The sequence below is a fragment of the Chanos chanos genome, chromosome 10, assembly GCF_902362185.1.
Source record: "Chanos chanos chromosome 10, fChaCha1.1, whole genome shotgun sequence".
NCBI lineage: Eukaryota > Metazoa > Chordata > Actinopteri > Gonorynchiformes > Chanidae > Chanos > Chanos chanos.
Genome location: NC_044504.1, coordinates 1923663 through 1941246, shown reverse-complemented (window position 1 = coordinate 1941246; position 17584 = coordinate 1923663). Strand labels below are relative to the sequence as shown.

General features: G+C 41.9%; 1 protein-coding gene across 2 annotated transcripts; it reads right to left on the bottom strand.

Moving 5' to 3' along the window:
* Positions 1-1421: 1421 nt before the first annotated feature.
* On the bottom strand, positions 1422-9628 carry tra2b (transformer 2 beta homolog). 2 transcript variants are annotated; one of them, XM_030786660.1, is made up of 8 exons: positions 9494-9628; positions 7216-7361; positions 6700-6865; positions 6150-6338; positions 5562-5677; positions 5276-5386; positions 1978-2066; positions 1422-1571 (listed from the first exon to the last, which is right to left on the bottom strand). In XM_030786660.1, the coding sequence occupies exons 1-8, from the start codon at positions 9524-9526 to the stop codon at positions 1561-1563; spliced, it is 861 nt and encodes a 286-aa protein (XP_030642520.1). In that variant the 5' UTR covers positions 9527-9628; the 3' UTR covers positions 1422-1560. The 2 variants fall into 2 exon arrangements, with proteins under 2 accessions (XP_030642520.1, XP_030642521.1); XM_030786661.1 differs by having other exon boundaries at positions 1999-2066.
* Positions 9629-17584: the final 7956 nt, after the last annotated feature.

The following is a 17584-nucleotide window of genomic DNA, read 5'->3' as shown; positions in this document are numbered from 1 at the left end:
TTTTTTTTCTTTCTTTTTTCTTTTCTTTTCTTTTTTCTTTTTTTATTTTTTTTTGTGGCTGCACATGAGGGTTTCGAATTGTCAAAATATGATTGACAGGGGGCACCTTTGACAATAGTTTCCCGTGCGGGCGTTGTCCCCCGCCGTACACTACTCCGTACATAGTCAGCCCACTCTAAGCATCGCTTCTGGCTTAGACACGTGACATTTACTATGATTGCTGTATTACTGGTTAAGGTGCGAAATCATCAAGCCAGCCCAGCACTGTTACCGACAAGGCTGGACACAGGCAAATAGGAACCGGAGCAGGGAAACTCTCCCTCGGACCGCCCTCCCGTATGTAAATGTAGCACACGGATCGAGGGAGTTTCAGCATTTATAGAGCCACCTTGTGGAATACCTATTTATGTACATACATTAATGCCAGCTCTATAGTCTCTAGAATCACCAGCAATGCCCATGTGACGTTTTCATAAATGTGTTTTGGTAGAACGCGTTTTCTTATTACATAAACTGGAATCTGATATCAGAATTCCCTTTTTATACATTACTTTGCTGGAGTATTCTATTACTCAAAAATGTATTGAGCAAAAAAATAAATAAATACTCCTCAAACTTCTGTTAGAATCGCTGTTCACCGTATTTCATATGTGGGAAGAGTCAGTGGCAACACAAGCTCGGACATAATAAAAAAAAAAAATGGCCGCGCAACCAGCCACAGTAACGCAAAAGCAAGTGTTTTGTTTCTCCTCAACTTCGTTATGAAAGTTACTTTTTTAAAAAAAATCTGTCAGAGCATTGTGACGTCTCTGGCCAACTCCACGACCCTAAAAAGCATTTTAAAATGCTTGGTTTAACTTAGAACGATTTCCTGCAAAGTTTTCGAGTTTGTTTGAAACACGAGCGGCAGCGTCACAGTAACTCTGGAGTTGTACGCACAGAAATAAAGGTGAACTTTGAACTGTGAAATTTAAATGTAAACTGTGACAATATTTGAAGTCTGAATTGTGTGGATTAAAATAAATAAATAAAACTTTTGGCACTGAACCACAAGCGTGGTTCCGAAATTTCTGGATGATGTTTATACCTTTGCAGAGTATGAAGGTGGAAATAACAAGGAGAAAATAAATATGATTACGGGGAAGAAGAAAAAAAAAACCCCACAGAGGACCGTAGTGGTGTTGGTGTAATGCAGTTTATTGTAAGAACACTACTGAGTTCAAATATGTACAAACATGACGGAGATGGACACAGACTGTTACACCATCCCAGAAAGCTTTAAACATTACAAAACTAATACAACATCCAATTAAAAAAAAAAAAAAAAAAACACAAGTAAACAAACAAAAAAAAAAACAACAATAATAGTAATCGTAATAATAACTAATAATAATTGAAGGAAATGCAAATTCAGGGGGAAAAAAAGCCATGTAATGATGCATAAGAGGGAGACATATTTAAGAACATAATGGGCATCTCTCATATGAGGGACTGTACAGGGTTCAGTAATGGAGAACACACCAGTGACCAGTTCACTTTTCCTCGTCAAAGGTTTCACCGTCAGTAATGACCTGTAAACCCAGGAGACAGAATAAGTGCATTAAAACAGAACAAAAAACGCAACTGGGTACATTCATTATGGCTGTGACAACCCCCCCCCGGGATCAGTCGGTCACATTAACAGAGTCAGCGAACGTCCAGTGTGATCCTCTCCACACAGAGGCATTGAGATGGTGACAAACGTGTCATGTGATTTTCGACACACCAGGAGCCAGTGAAGCTGGTCTAACTCAGATAATAACGAGGAACTTACATTTTGAACAAACAGAAAGCGGGGGGAGGGGGGACTAAGGAGCCTTAGGAGTCGCTTTGAATACAAGCGTCCGCTAAATAAATGACTGTCAACGTTAAGTCTAAACGTTGGTTGTTGTGGATCTTAGGCGTGGGTGAGGCCGACACATAAACGGCGATTCTTACTTCGATGGGGACGATACTCACGGGGGGAGTAAGAGCGGGATCTGGAGCGATAAGCTCCTCTGCTGTAGTAGGGAGAGGGAGACCTGCGTCTGGAAGAGGAAAAACAGAAAAAGGAGAGGCCAAAGTTTAGCTGCGTGTAGTGTGTAAATATGTACATAAACTGTGTTTTCTGCATGACGGCAACATCAAATACAATGGAGAAGTTCACATAGTCTGAACATCTTTCGTGTTTTCCCTGTTGGATAGGTTTAAAAAAAGGAACATTCCTTAAAGGCATATTAGCTGATTCTGTCAGACACTGCGCTTCACATGAAAATGCAGACATTTTAACTCCACTCATGCCTGGGTTAGGCTGGCTCTGAGAATGTAATGTAATGGAGACAAGAGAACTATTCACAGGGCTGGGCCACTGATCAGCCCATCAATACCAGCCCAAATGACGAAATCGACCAACCGGTGAGAACACACATCTCCACACTTTGAACTCGGTTTGACGACTGGGAGTGTTTGACTGGAGACAGGGGAGGGGGTGTATCTAACATGCACACTAGAAAAAACTAAGGGTTTTGTAACAAGATTTGTTGAAAATGAAACTGACTACAAATTCATTTTAAAGCAGCGTTTTATTCAAAACCATCCACGTCCACATAATATTCCCTAATCTAATCTTTAACTGTCTGAAGTAGGCCTTAACATATTAAATCTTTTTACACTATTTAATATGAACTCTCTTTGTAACTTAACTTTATGTTTTGTTATTGCAGATAACACTTCTCTTGGTTCTGAAATTAAAGCTGAACTCTGTTTTCTGATCCACTCTACATATTCAAGCCTGGTATCAGTTCCAACTCCAAATCAAATTCCAAGACCTGAAATCAGTCAGGTTTCCCCCACACGCCAGCATTATCTAGGCCTGGGAATGTCTATAAGAAAAAATGTCAAAAATTCTGATGCCACAAGCGATTTTTTTTAAACAGCTTAAGACTCTGTGCATTCCAGACACAATGTGCTATCTCAACACACAAAAACACAGCCAAGACTAGTGCTCGTACTCAAATCCATTTGATTTTATTTATTTATTTTTTTAGTTCCATTTATAAAGTCCTCATTCTGTTCCCTGTGGCTGTGCTCAGAGTGTATAAATATATTTGTGGCAGGCTATTGCTTCACTGTGTGGTCACAGTAGCATTAGGGCTTTAACTCCACACTTTGCTTACGCAGTATTTGTGCTTGTGGAAACACAGCATCATTTGAAACCATAAAAAGTTCCAAATGACAGGAATTTTGTCTTCTTTAACATAGAGATTATTTATTTTCTTCTGTTTTAGTCTTAAAAAAAAAATAAAGACAAATCATTTTCACGAGATCTGACTGTTCACAGCGCACTTGTGGGAAGGTCTATGATTTGGTCAGATGACTCAAGGGACGCTCGGTTTATGCTAAACCTCAGTTTAGAACATGTCCGATGGGTCATCGCGCTCATAGAAAAGTCACCTCACTGAACACAGCCCACAACTGCTGAAGAGATCTGTTTGGGAAAAAAATGGCTGTATTAATGACAACAGCTGATCAGCTGTCAGATTTCCTGATTACTCTAAAAGCCAAACATCTGTAAATGACTGTAAGTGATATTACGGTCACAACTTGATTACGCTGCTTCTAGCATCGGGAGCATTCGGAGTAAGGCACTGCACCACACCACCACTCACCCAGGTCTTCCTTTCACATGACACAGATCTCACATTTTTTCAAAAGCAGCGGGAGAAAAGAAAAGAAAAGAAAAAAAAAAAAAAGGCGTGGAGGTGTATCTTTCCCCATCATCCATTTGAGACACATTTGTAGGTGATACCAACTCCCAAATCGGAGTGAGAAGAGTCAAAGCAGAATCGTCTGATGTGTAATGTGGACAGAGGGATTCTTGTCCCCAGTCGTGATCAATCTGACGGCGTCATTTTCATCAGAATAATGAGCTGGTGGGTCTACTGGGGAAACACAGCCCAAAGTAAAAGCAGAACTATCTTCACAAACCACTAAACCTGCACCTTCGTGTGGTTTTTAACGCTGGCAGTGTCACTGTAAGTTGTAACAAACTGCTGTAGATTCAGGAAAATATGGACTTAACCACAGGGTTGCACCATGCTGCCGCGGCCCATGATTGGCTGGTATTTTAGTTCTACCTAAAGGACAAAAGTCCCTGATGTTCTTTTGTACACACAGGCTATTTCTCAACTTTTTTTGGCCACTTCACACAGATATGATTCACTCAATACAACAATTAATATAAAAAGTCAGACATAGCCACAAAAAATAAATAAATAAATAAATAAATAAAAAACCAAAAAGGATCTGGCCAGTAATACAGATTTGCTGGCAGTGAGAACGATGGCTAACATTGGCTAACTTTCTTACAGTACCTATAACAGCCCTAAACCTTACAACAGACTGATCATATTTTAGGGCATATTCATGGGTTTTGGGCACGATCCTGAACACAGCAGCAGTGCAGGACACCTGGCCTGACTCAGGCAGGGTAAAGGGAGGCAACTGGAGGTCAACAATGCAGCTAAATATCCGGCGAAGTTTCTGTCTGCCCCGCTGTGTCACCAGTGCTCTGTAATCCAACAGCTCCGCCAACACTCTGCCCAAATGACACGCGCTCCGTGCGCGTCTAAAGCCACACTACGCTAACGCTTCCAACGGTATGTTTTCATACTGTTGTTTGGAAATCCAGTTTTACATAACTCCAACTTTCTGTTTATCATCTCAGTGCAAACTTCGTCAAGTGTTTATTGAAAAACCTCCCCCCCCCCCCCCCCCCCTCCAACCCCCCCAAATTTTGCACCCTGCAACATTTTCCCAAGATGCAGTTTGTTGTCCTAAACAATGACCACTCTGTTGGACTGAGGACTCAGCAGTGATGTGTGCTATTCATATAACACAACTTTACCTGTAAAAGGACCAGCTGCAGCCAGAAGCTCAACACTAAACACTACTGTACATGCCAAATCTGCAAAATGCTAATCGCAAATAACCGAACACGAAAGTCACCAGAAATGATCATTGTGTATCTGACTGCAGGCTTTTACTACAACATTCATTCACCGCACACGCACGCGCGCACACGCAAAAGCCAGAAACACAGATTATGTGATAAGATCAGAAGAAACGGAAAGACTGATTATATTCGGAGATAAGATAAGGTAAGGAGAAACAGAGGGATTGGTTATATTCTGGGCAGCCTTTAAAGCCAGTGATGTTTGCACTAATGGGGAGTGATGTCATCCTTTCTTCTTCCTACCTGTACGATCTGCTGTAGTGGTCCCGCTCATCGTAGCGGTCATAGCGATCGTAGCCTCGGTCGTAATAATCTCGCGAGGACCGGCGGGAGTTGACGCTCGGCCCTCCACCGCTGGAGAAGACGTGAAGAAAAATAAACACTTCAGTTCTGACTGACGGGGTCATTTTAATACAGCTAAGCTACAACTCACGCATGTCCTGACAAACGCTTCAGGAGAACTGATCAAAGCTTCTGACATGCACACGGAGATGAGGGAAGAGAGAGAGAAAGCAGAACAGAGGCTCACTATGTTGGACGACCCATGTAAATTCCTGGTGTCGGGGTGTGTGGCCTCTGTGTGATGGAGAAGTCCACCCTGATTCTCCGCCCATCAAGCTCCATCCCATTCGCTCGCTCCTTCGCCTACGGGCAGAAATCACACCAATCAAAACCCAGGTTTGTATTTTTATACAGGGAAAACAAAACAAAACAACACACACACGCACACAGCAAACAAACAAAAAAACAAACGAAAAGGATTATTGCTGACAGCATTAATGTTGACTATGAAAAGAAATAATATTTCTGGGAAGACACTTAAAAGTATAGAGGCCTTTTCGAACAGTTAAAATATTAAACAATATTCTGTCTTGAGAGTTTGACACTAACACACAGGCATATTTTAGGGGGTCCCAGGTGGCAGCAGCGCAAGGGGCTTCACCTTGCACCGTTAAGCGGCTGTAAGCACACAGGACTACTTAAAAAAAAAAAAAAACAAGATTTCCCCACTTTTGTGAGGCATGTTGTGTTTGTTTGTTTCGTCTGTCACATGAACACAACCACCAACACCACAGACGGACGGAAAACATAACCACGCTTATCAAATGAAGCTAACCTCTTTAGCATCCTCTTTATTTTCAAAGTAGACAAAGGCAAAGCCTCTGGAACGCCGCGACTGCTGGTCGTAGACGATGGAGACGTCCGCTAGCGGACCGTACTTGGAGAAAACGTCTCTCAGGTCTCTCTCTGTGGTGTACAGACTCAACCCAAACACACCCAGACAGCAGTTTGGGTCAGGATTCACCTACGGGCCAGAGGAGAGAAACACAAGTCAATGCAAACAGTCTCTCTGCAACACCAAGACGCCTCAGCCTTGTTGACATCCCCCCACAATGCCTTTCCAAACCAGCGCAAAGTTATACCCACACGAATCGCCCAGAGGAAGACCTGAGCCGTCAAGTTTTAAACCGGTTACTTACCCGGACCTAAACATTTGTGCTGCCAGAGACATGATCGTTAAGTAAGTAAGAACCTCTTACTTCTTAATGCTCACGATTAGCATAAAAAAAAAAAAAATCCCTCAAACAAACAGCCACCTCAGCGAACACGTGTAAAAGCAGGTGTAGGGAGGAGCTGCGTGTTAGGAGCGATAAGCGTGTGCTCACCCTGTTGCCGATATGGCGTCTGCGGTTGGACATGGGCGAGCGACTGTGACTTCGTCGACGACGGTACTCTCCGCTGTACGAGCGGCTCCTGGAGCGTCTCCGGCGTGAGCGAGAGCTGGAGCAAGACCGAGAGTACTGTCTACGGGAGCTCCGGTGGGAACGGGACCTAAAGGGCCAACAGAAGTCCAAAATAAATAAATAAATAAATAAATAAATAAAATACACCAGCTTCAGTTCCCGTGGTGGCCAGGCTAACTGAAATGACAGCCATCATGGGGCACTGTTTAAAATGGTTTTCCTCTCATCCGTCAGATTCACGCTGCTAAAGACGCCTTTTCAGGTCAGATTTAGTGACAGCGGGGTGAGAAAAGGGGCTGTTGTCCAAAAAGTCGGTCCAAGTTCAGACGGACAGGCAGAAATGAGAAGAGCATGTATAAAGAGTCACTAGCATTCTCTTCTGAACAAATAACAGTCACTTGACAGTCGCAGCCTGCGTACGCCGTGAAGTGTGCTCACCTGGACTTGGAGCGGGAGCGAGAACGGGACTTGGAGCGGGAGTGGCGAGAGCCCTCCTTTGACTGGGCCGGGGAGAGGGCCGGGGACCGGCTGGTGGATCTAGCAGAACCTCTTGGACTCTCACTCCTAGTGGGTGAGCGGGATTCCTAAATCAATCAGATCAAGAACATTAGCACCAAGAAGTCGAAAAAAAAAAAAAGGAAAAAAAAAGAAAAAAAAAGGGTCAATCATTTACAACATATTATGTTAGTGTACAAACCGTACAACTGAGAAGTGACTATCTAATAAAACCTGTTTACTCAACATGTGGATAGCAACAAACATTATCAGCAGCACTAACAGTAATGTATATTTCAGTAACTATGACTGCAATAATACATTCAGTGAACATACAGTGCTAACGAAACCCTTGCAATAAATGTGGACAGGGGGAAAAAAAGCATGCACGTATGGGACAAACATACTAAATAGTTACTTGGCACCGCGATTTTTTCCCAGTTTACTTCTCATCTTAACTTCATTACTTCAAACACATCCTTTCTTCTTTCTTCCGTTTCAATTTCATCCCTGATTTGATTCGTCTTCCCCCATTTCTCCCACTCTCCCCATAAACGCTACACGTGGGAACTTCTCTCTCGGTCCTCACAATTAGCATGCACACATCTCTCAGCGCTTCAAATTATTCTCAATAAAAACTTCACATATGACTTCTTCCAGATTTTTCCTCTTCCAACCTTAACCGCAACAAAACAAAAAAAAAAAAAAGAAAAAAAGAAAAAGGATGAAGAATATTATCACTAGACTAAAAACACTTGACATTACAAAAACACGAATCCCACAGTGCGAGTTATGCAAGGAGACAATACAGCAGATTTAAAAAAGAAAACGAATAAACAAACATAGTGCCAAAACCAAATCCACAGTGCCAACAGTAAAACAGTGTGCCTTAAAGACAAGGTCACTCAGCCTCTCCAGGTTGCACACTAAGAACGGACTTTGACTTAGAACTAAGAACGGACTTTGACTTAGTTTTAACCTGTACTGCTTTTTTTTAAAACAGTTTACAGGGCGCCACGTGCAAAAAAAAAAACCAAAAAAAAAAACACGCCGACTTAGAGAGAAAATGCTCTCCAATATTTTGCTTAACTGTTCGAGTTGTTGGGATTTCGCATTACATTCGTTCGAAAGGAGTACTCCAGATGACCTTCTCTTTAGGCAAAGGCACAAAGGTCTGGATTCAAATACTCAGATTTGCTGGGAAAACGCAGATAGAAACCAATCGAGTGAATTCATGGAGCATCTAAAAGTTATTACCGTACCAGATCGAATAGACAGCCAAATTCGACGCTTAACTCGGCTCGGTTTTGGATTAACAGAAGAGGGAAAATGATATATTTTCAGTAACTTGATTATTTGAATCCTGGCCTTTGTCGACCCAACAAGGAAAGCCCCACCTAACTGACATTTTTCTCGTAGCGCAAAGAATTATACTCCAAAGCACACAATATTTAAGAGTACCTGAGTATGCACGATTCAGTAAAGACACAGTTGTGTTCCGTATAATTTGTGTGAACTGCTAAAAGAAAGTATCGTAAAGGTATGTTGCCACACCCAATGTAGAAGTATGTAGTGTGTATTAAGTTTAGCATGCCAAGCTATGTATTGGACGGATTCATAATTCATAGCAGCTTGTACGGCTAATTATCTTGATAATATGATAAAGGTTGATTTTGACCGTTAGACCGTATTAATAAAGAGTAGCTCAAAGGCGAAGTATGCACAGTCAACTGTAAAAGCTTTCGCTCAGCTATGTTGGCGTTCGTTAACTTTGTGGCGTCTTGAATATGAAGGATTAGCACCGAGTGAAGTACCAATTAATCAAAATGGATTGTAAATATGTAAGCAACGCACGCTAGATAACCTTGACTTTATTGGCTAACCAGGTGACGGATAACAGAAGACTTACAAGTCGCGCAGGTTCTGCCATTTGTCCAAAGCCATTTCCTATCAGGCAATCTGCTGGTTAATCAACCTTTTTGTGACTAAACTAACACATCTTATCAAACCGCTATGATTAAAAACGGATCTAATCGATCGTAACACATACTAAGTGATCGCTTATGATCATGTACCATATATCACAGAGTCACTCGTCAACTGGTTAGCAAAACGCTGTAAGGAAAACTATTCAGTTTGCAACATGGCGACAAGTCCGAGGAGAAAATATGGTGGTCACAGGAGTAACATCTTCCCATCTTGTCTCAGTGTGTTTACCTACCCGTTCGACGAAATCCTTTTCGTTGTCACTCATTGTTACCAAAGACTTGTTTGTAATACACAAACAGTGCGGAAGACTGATATATTATATGAAAACTGTGTTCTGCCACCATTCAATCAGGCTCCTACATGTGAGGTCGTGTGTGGGTGGTCTCTCCGGTGGTAGGCGTGTAAAACTGTAGTGACTCTCAGTGCTAAATCAAGACCTGATTTGCTGCCAAGAAACACTGTCTTTACTTCCAAGTGTCCAATTGGGCGATCATGGGTGGGCGGTACCCCTTTTTCAAGCGTTTGCGTAACCTACATGTGAATGGGATTTGTGTTTTGGCGGTAAAACGAGCTCTTTTTCTGGTCGCACTCAGTACGCTGTGGTAGTTTTTTGTGTGTGTGTGTGTGTGTGTGTGTGTGTGTGTGTGTGAAGGAACCTCTGATCTGCGGTGGGTATTTGACGAAGAGTAATCAAAGGTGTGGTGACTCTTTACACACGTTGATAGTGAAACAGTGAAAAGCGATGCATTACCGACTCTAAATATCAATTATTTATTTTTTTCTGACTGTTTTTCTGTGGTGTACCAGTATGATTGAACAACACCGCTAGCACGTTTCTGATTTCGTATTCTCCCTCCACTTTCCCCCCTTTCCTCTTTCTGTTTAGCCATCAGAAGAGTCAGAGTGTGTGTAAGCCTGCCAGTTTGCCAGTGTATCACAGAGTGATTGTTCTTTTAAGACTTTTGGTTGATTTTCTTTTATGTTAAAAATCCATAATTCAATCAAGGAAGATACGTTGAGAGCCCATCTCTGTATTGTAGTGACGGCCTCTGGAGCAGGAACAAGACCTGGGTACAATGCCACAGAAACATCTCACTGTCTTAAACACTGCAGATTACAATACTCAGACAGCCTAACAATCATGTACTGAGCTCTTAATCAGAGGGGTTTGAATCAGCACTCTTCAGATCACCAGCCAGTAACAGTAGTGCCCTACAGTGATGGGCACTGAACAGGTTCCACAGTGAAGAATTCATTAATCAGGTGAAGAACAGAAGTTCTAGTGATCTCACGAAAGACACAAAGCCAAGATGTTCTACCAGAATGGTGCATGTGGGGCCTACGACAATTTATACTTTTACTGAAGTATGTTTTTTTTTTTTTTTTCTAGAACACATTTACTGAAACACATTCTTTTTGACCTAAGCACAGAGCTTGTTTTTCCATTTCTAATATGGATGAAGAAGATGATGGTTGGTAATAACGAGAGACAGATGAAGAGCAGGGAACACAAACAGCTGGAGGTGAGCTTCAGTAAAGCCAGCATCGTTCTTTTCAGACACACACACACACACACACACTCATCACCCTGATCAGTGAATCCTGTTAGGGAAACTTTCCATAACCGTGTTTCAAATCATACTACATTGTTTAACAGTGCAGAAAGATGTCAACACACTTCTGTACACATTTTTGGATTGACAGTGATTCCACATGACAAAACAAAACCCTTCCCTTTACAACACTGAAGCATCTTTAACTGGTTTTATTTCTGTGAGGTGCGACTGAAAGAGTAACGGGCGTGCGTATCGTGTTGGGCTGTGTATGGAGTAGGTAAATATGTCACCGTGTCAATAGAATCTGTGTCACGTGTCAGATGCTGAATAAGCTTATCTCCATAATCTGCTTAATAAGGCTGACAGAGAAAGAATTAAATGACCCCTCTGTGTCTCCATGAAGCACCTCCTTTTCTTTTTTCTTTTTTTTTTAACCAGGAACATCCTGTTTTTCTCTCTAAAAAAAGGCTGTCCATCCGAATGAACTAACAATGAGATGAATGATTCCACATAAAACGACGGAACTGTGTTTTTTCAAAAAATCTTTTTTGTTGTAGTTGTTGTTGTTGTTGCTATTGTTTTTTCCTAATCTCAGTAGAATGATTCTTTAAAAAAAAATATGTCTAGATTTACTGTCAGAACTTCAGACAGTTCTCTTCCTACTCTTATGAACATCATCCAGCGCGCTGTCTGCTTGCATACCGACTGTGGGCAGGATGGTGTGATATTGAACTCCGGGATGACATGTTGATTCTCTGGTCCTGTTATCTGTTCCTCGCCTACCTCTCCCTCTACCTCTCCTTCAACTTCCTGCGCAGCCTTCTCACCTTAGACAGCGAGAAACAAAAAGCCACCGCCAGGATTCGCAGGAAAAGACGGCGCAGAGGAAGAGTACGACTGTCGACAAGAATGACTTTTCAACGCAAATGTACCCACTAGAGTATCACATACGCCACGGTCCAGAGTCTCGAAAAATGAACACGGGCGGATCTGAGGTATAGTAAAGTTTACCGTTTCCTTGGCACTAGGTAGCAGCAATAAAAGCCACACAGGTAGCTGGTGGACATATAACGGTGGGTTTATTGACCTGTGTCTCAAAGAATGGTATTAAAGTAATTATACTGGATTATAAATCATCTCTGCATTCTGAAATCTCAGCTTTATGTAGGTCAGCGCATTCCGTTTGTGTTGAGACTACGTCACAGAGGTATAGATTCAGTTCTGTGGTCATTTTCGCGGCCAGAGCTCTCAGGTCTTTCACAGACACTCTGAAAAGTCTCCGTCGGTCCCTGTCAGTGAGGTCTGAATTGCAGAAATGTCTTTTACGGTGGAAATACATTGGCAATTAGTGTTGAGGTCGATATTAGACATTAGTAGACTCCTTTCTCTTTTATTAAACTACCAGTCCTGTGGTTCCATTGTTTATTTCTACCTCTCAGTGTGTAAACTGGTGGTCTGTCACTCTTGTCTGGTGTACGGGGGGGGGGGGGGGGGGGGTCACAGAGCGGGTGGTAGTCTCACCTGTCTCACCTGCCCAGTGAATGAGCAGGTCCTCTAAAGCTTGTGGTATTAATGAGGATTTGGCATTCTTTGATACAGCCGAGTTTAGATTAGCAAGTCATGTAGATTCTATGGACTGACTCACCAACAAACAAGGATGGCATTTAGGTTGTCAATAAACAACAGCAGCAATAATAATAATAATCATAACAACACCAACAATAATAATAACAATAATAATCATCATTATCAAAATACTACCACCACTACTACTCATAATAATTATAATAATAATAATACTAACAAAAACACTCATATTGAATTTCACAAAATAAAAAGCCTTTGAACTCTGTTATCTGGTTGTGAATTATTCACTAGTTTCCAGTGATGTAATAGCCCACTTGTTTGGAGAATCCTTCTCTCTAAAACTGTCGTCTGTGTGATAAAAGCCACTTTTTGTGAGGCAAGGCCATCTAGTGGATAATTTGGAGAACTACATCTTATTTGTACTCAAAGAATATCTTCATCGCAAAGGAGGATTAAGTTTATTTTCTCAAAAGGTTCGTTCCCATTAGAGACATCCCTCTAGCATGACAATCTCTGGTTTATAGAGAAGACAGACCAAACACCGAGGCGTGTAATTTTAGGAATGTGATGAGGTATGCATCAGTGTTCCAACCTTTCATCGGTTGTTTTTCGTAAAGTTGAGCCTTTGATCTAAAAGGACTAAACTCATGAAGAATAAAACATGTTACATCAGCATAACACAGTGACTGTATATGAGAATAATTCCTTTGTGTGGATACGGATGCAGACATAGATATAAATAGAGAGGACACTCACACTAAATTGAATTTTCCCAGCAGACAGTGTCATGGTGATCCTGATCTGAACTGGACTGTTCATGTGACCATAAGAATTCACTTTGGAGTCTGGACGGAGAGGGACTGGCTTCCCTCAGTCATCAGTGAGAACGACCAGCATCTGGAGGAGGTCTGCTTCATTCCTGTCTCCATGACGATCCTATCTACGACAGTACCTGAAACAACAACTTTGAAACAAGTGTTCCTACTCACCAGTATATTATGGGATTGCACTCATTACTCTAATTGGGACTTCAAAAAATTGTTAAAGATTTGTTTTAATTATTGTATATCAACTAAATTAAAAATGAGGTCTATCAGTGTGTTAGGTCTCATTGTATTGGAGGAGGTCACTGCTTTTTGGATGTTTGAATTGGCAGTGTCAGTCTCTCTGAGTGAGGAGCCTGTCACAGCTCCACAACTTACTGGAAAATAAAAAAAAGAAATGCAACAGATGAATTCAGAACAACTGGTTTAAATGAGTCTGTGTATTCCGCTTTCTGTGTATGTATAACATAAAGCACCCCATCATATCTCCCATAGCTAGAAATTCTTCTGCTATTAGATGTGAAATATGTGAATTGTCATTGAAGAATAACTATGTGTGGTCAGAGAAGAAATTCTGATCCTGTTTTAAACGAGTGTATTCGTTCATGAAATCGTTTTACGTGATTGCTGTGCCATGCACTGTCTGGTTTTGTCCTGATCCATTTTCTTCAGATCGTGCCCCTGGATCAACACACGTTTATTTTATTCAAAATCCATGACGCTAATCACTTCTGTAAAGCTTAGAAATATTAAATATTTCCTTATCACTGCAATAGATTCGCCTCAGTTTAAACATAGTCATACACACACAATCGGTGGACACACAACCATCGCCCCCTAAACTCTCTTTCTCTCTCTCTCACACACTAACCCATATCTTTCTTTATCTCTCTTCTTAATAGACACACACACACTCTTTTCCTTTCTTGTTCTCTCTCCCTCACACACACACACTTCACCTCTATTTCTTTAATACACACATATACACACATAATCCTCCCTTTTCACAATCTCTTTTCCCTCTCTCTCTCTCTCTCTCTCTCATTCACACACACACACACACACACACACACTTTTTCCTCTCTCCCTTTCCCCTCACACCCAAACGGGCACAGTAAATGACTGGAGATCATAACTCAAAGGACAGTAATGTGGGGACACGCTTAAGGGAGCAAATCTGCGTGACAAATTAACAAACACATGGCGTTTCCGGTCGGTCCGAATGTGGTACTGGCGTTGACAGAAGAACTGATTCTTTGCAGGGGCAGTCTCGTGATGTCACGCGTCTCTGTCTGGGCGTCTCTGTCTGGGAGCAGTGGCCTTGACACTCTCTTGTGTACACAGCAATGTGGTGCCAAGAGCTCTTCCCTTTGCTCGTTGTATTAAAGCTCTTTTGAGGACCGGGTGACTTCATTCTTCATTATCCTGGTTTATGTATACCGCCCGAGCGTGAGAGTTCCCAAAGACTAGGACAAAATCTCGTTCTGACATTTTAGTTCATCTTTAAAGCCATGCTCAGATCACCATCTTTAGAATGGGTAGACCTGTTTTGACAAACAATTTACTTGTCTTTATGAAGTGCTCTGCATACTTAGAACAACTTAAAAAAAACAAAAACAAAACAACAGCTCCGTCACTTGCCGTGAATGTTTATAATTTAGATTCATTCTGTTCCTCTTTAGATTTTTATATTCATTTCAAAATGCATGCTGGACCTGATCCTGCATCAGTCTTTTTAAAATGAGAAAACTTCAGGCAAAATCAGGTGTATCTGAGCGAAAAGCCAAGATCATGCTTTCTCTCATGTGATCCCTGTCCATCATGGAGCCCTAAACACGACCACGACCACGACCGACACCACACTAAACAACACGTTCTGACATGGGATTTGCTCTGGATTAGGGGAAATTTCTCATTAGACACTACCGGACACTGCCAAAAAAAAAAAAGAAATTCACACACTTCATCAGCATGAATCAAGTTCAGAACGAGTATAGTTATTGTCTCTGGGAGACAATTCATATACACATTCATCTACAGATGTGAACCCCTCTCAGAGTTTGCTTGCTTCAACTTACAATTCTATTATGAGAACTGTTTTCTTCTAGAATTTTTTCCAGATTTTTATGTGGGGTTTATTTTTCTGTCCATATCAATCCAGCAAGGATTCATGGGTAGGAACTGTCAAATTTGAATCTGCAAGATAATTGAAATGTCCGATTATTACTCCGTTGCAAAAGGATTTGGACTTGTTCTTCAGGGATTCCGAATATGTCACAGTTGACCTTTCATGTCTCATCATCTAACACAGCTCTGAAAACTACCATTTTAACCCACACAGTAGGTAAGCGAGTATCAAATCATCCATCACAGATTCTGGACGTGCTCAGCATTGCTTTCTCATCTCATTAGGGGAGTGGTTGACAGGACAGGATACACCGCTTCACATTTCCTCTCATGTCAGCAGGACTCTGTCAGATTAAGTGACGGACAGCTGGTTGTCTGTGAACTCACCTCCTCTCTGTCTACTCATTATTCCTACACAGCAACACAATCAGGACATGTGATTCCTTAAGACAAACAAAAAAATGATGACTTGATGTCATCAGCGTAATGGATCATTTGGAGCGAAATGCGTCATGATACATTAGTTGCAGTCTCTTCAAAACTGAATCCATCTGATGGCATTATTCTCATCACAGGGCATCTTGAAGTCATTAATCATAGGAGATGAGTCAAAGCTCTCTTTCAGTCTTCATTTGCTTAACAGAACACTGTAGCCTGCAGCCGTAAAGAACCGAACCAAGACCTCAAAAGGAACAGCCCACCATCTGTTCTGGGAAGCCAAAGGATCAGATCCAATCAGAACCAGTCACATGCAGCTAAGTAGCACCAGACTGTTTCAGTACTATCAACAAAAATGGCCTGCTTTTAAATCTCAACTTCTCTTCATTTGTTATTACAAGCTCTATCGGCGTGTGTGTGTGTGTGTCTGCGTGTGTGAATTAATAACTTCTTTATTAGGAAAATTGCAATAAAGCTTTTCCTGAACATTTTTGACTACTGAGTCATGCCAGTTGCCGTGAGAGCTACGGTCCCTCTGCCTTGAAGGCCTCTCTCTTCCAGAGGTAAGTGCCATGGTCACATGATCACACAGAGTGTGATGAATCCCTGCAGAAAGATCAGGGACATGTCTTCACCGGCAGAGTTTAGCAGCTTGGCATGTAAAATATGAATCATGAGACAGTTAAAACATCTTATTGTTATGACAGACGATGTCTTTGAATGAAGGGCAGAGAAAATGTCAGGATACATGGAGGAAATGTCTGACGTTATTGGAATGTCCCTGTGTCACGCCTACATTTCCATCACTCTGATTCGGCCTATCAGCACTCAGCTTCACTGGCTTATTAATGACCATCCCAACCAGCTCACTGACTCATTACACAGAGTCACAAATTTTTTTTTCTTGTTGCTCCTGGGTAGCAAGTGTTATTTACTAATTACTTGAAAATCGCTATTATTCCCTTCAAATTTTGCTTTTGTGACCAGGACAGTGATCTTTTGAAATTTACCTATTTTCCAGAACATTCCAGATAGATTCAGCGCTGAGTAGCTGATATGGAATTTTCTAGAACTTTTGAGAGCTTTCGAGAACTTTCCAATAATATAAATAGTAGTATAAATGCAAGTCACAGATCAGAAGAAGTGCCACCTAGCTTTTTCCAGCTTCTTCACCCAACAAGATGGGCTCTGCTCCTGGCACAACATGACCAGTCTGTTCGAGGCCATTGAAAAACGCCTGTAGCCCGAATGAGTGGCGCCTCTTCATTGACAGCTCATCCTGGAGCCTCAAAGCCATGCTGCTCCATAACGGGAACAAGTACTCGTCTCTTCCCCTGGCTCACTCGGTGCACCTCAAAGAAGAATACAACAGTGTCAAGACCTTGCTAGACGCCTTGAAGTATGATGAGTATGGCTGGGAGGTCACTGGAGACTTCAAAATGGTGGCATTACTGATGGGTCTCCAAGGCAGCTTTACCAAGTTTCCCTGGGAAACCATGGCGCGCCATCACAGGCGGAACTGGCCACTGCAGACTGAGTTCTCTGTGTGGAGGAACAACCAACGTCAAGTGGGAGCCACCGGTGAACCCCCGGAAAGTGCTGATGCCACCACTGCACATAAAACTGGGCCTTATGAAACTATTTGTCACAGCTCTTGATAAAGAGTCTGCAGCCTTCCAGGGCAAAGGTCAAAGCCAGTGTCTTTGTCAGACCACAGATAAAGAAGATCCTAGAGCGCAAGGAATTCCCTAAGCAAGGCGAGCACTTCCACCAGGATATACTGGACTTTGA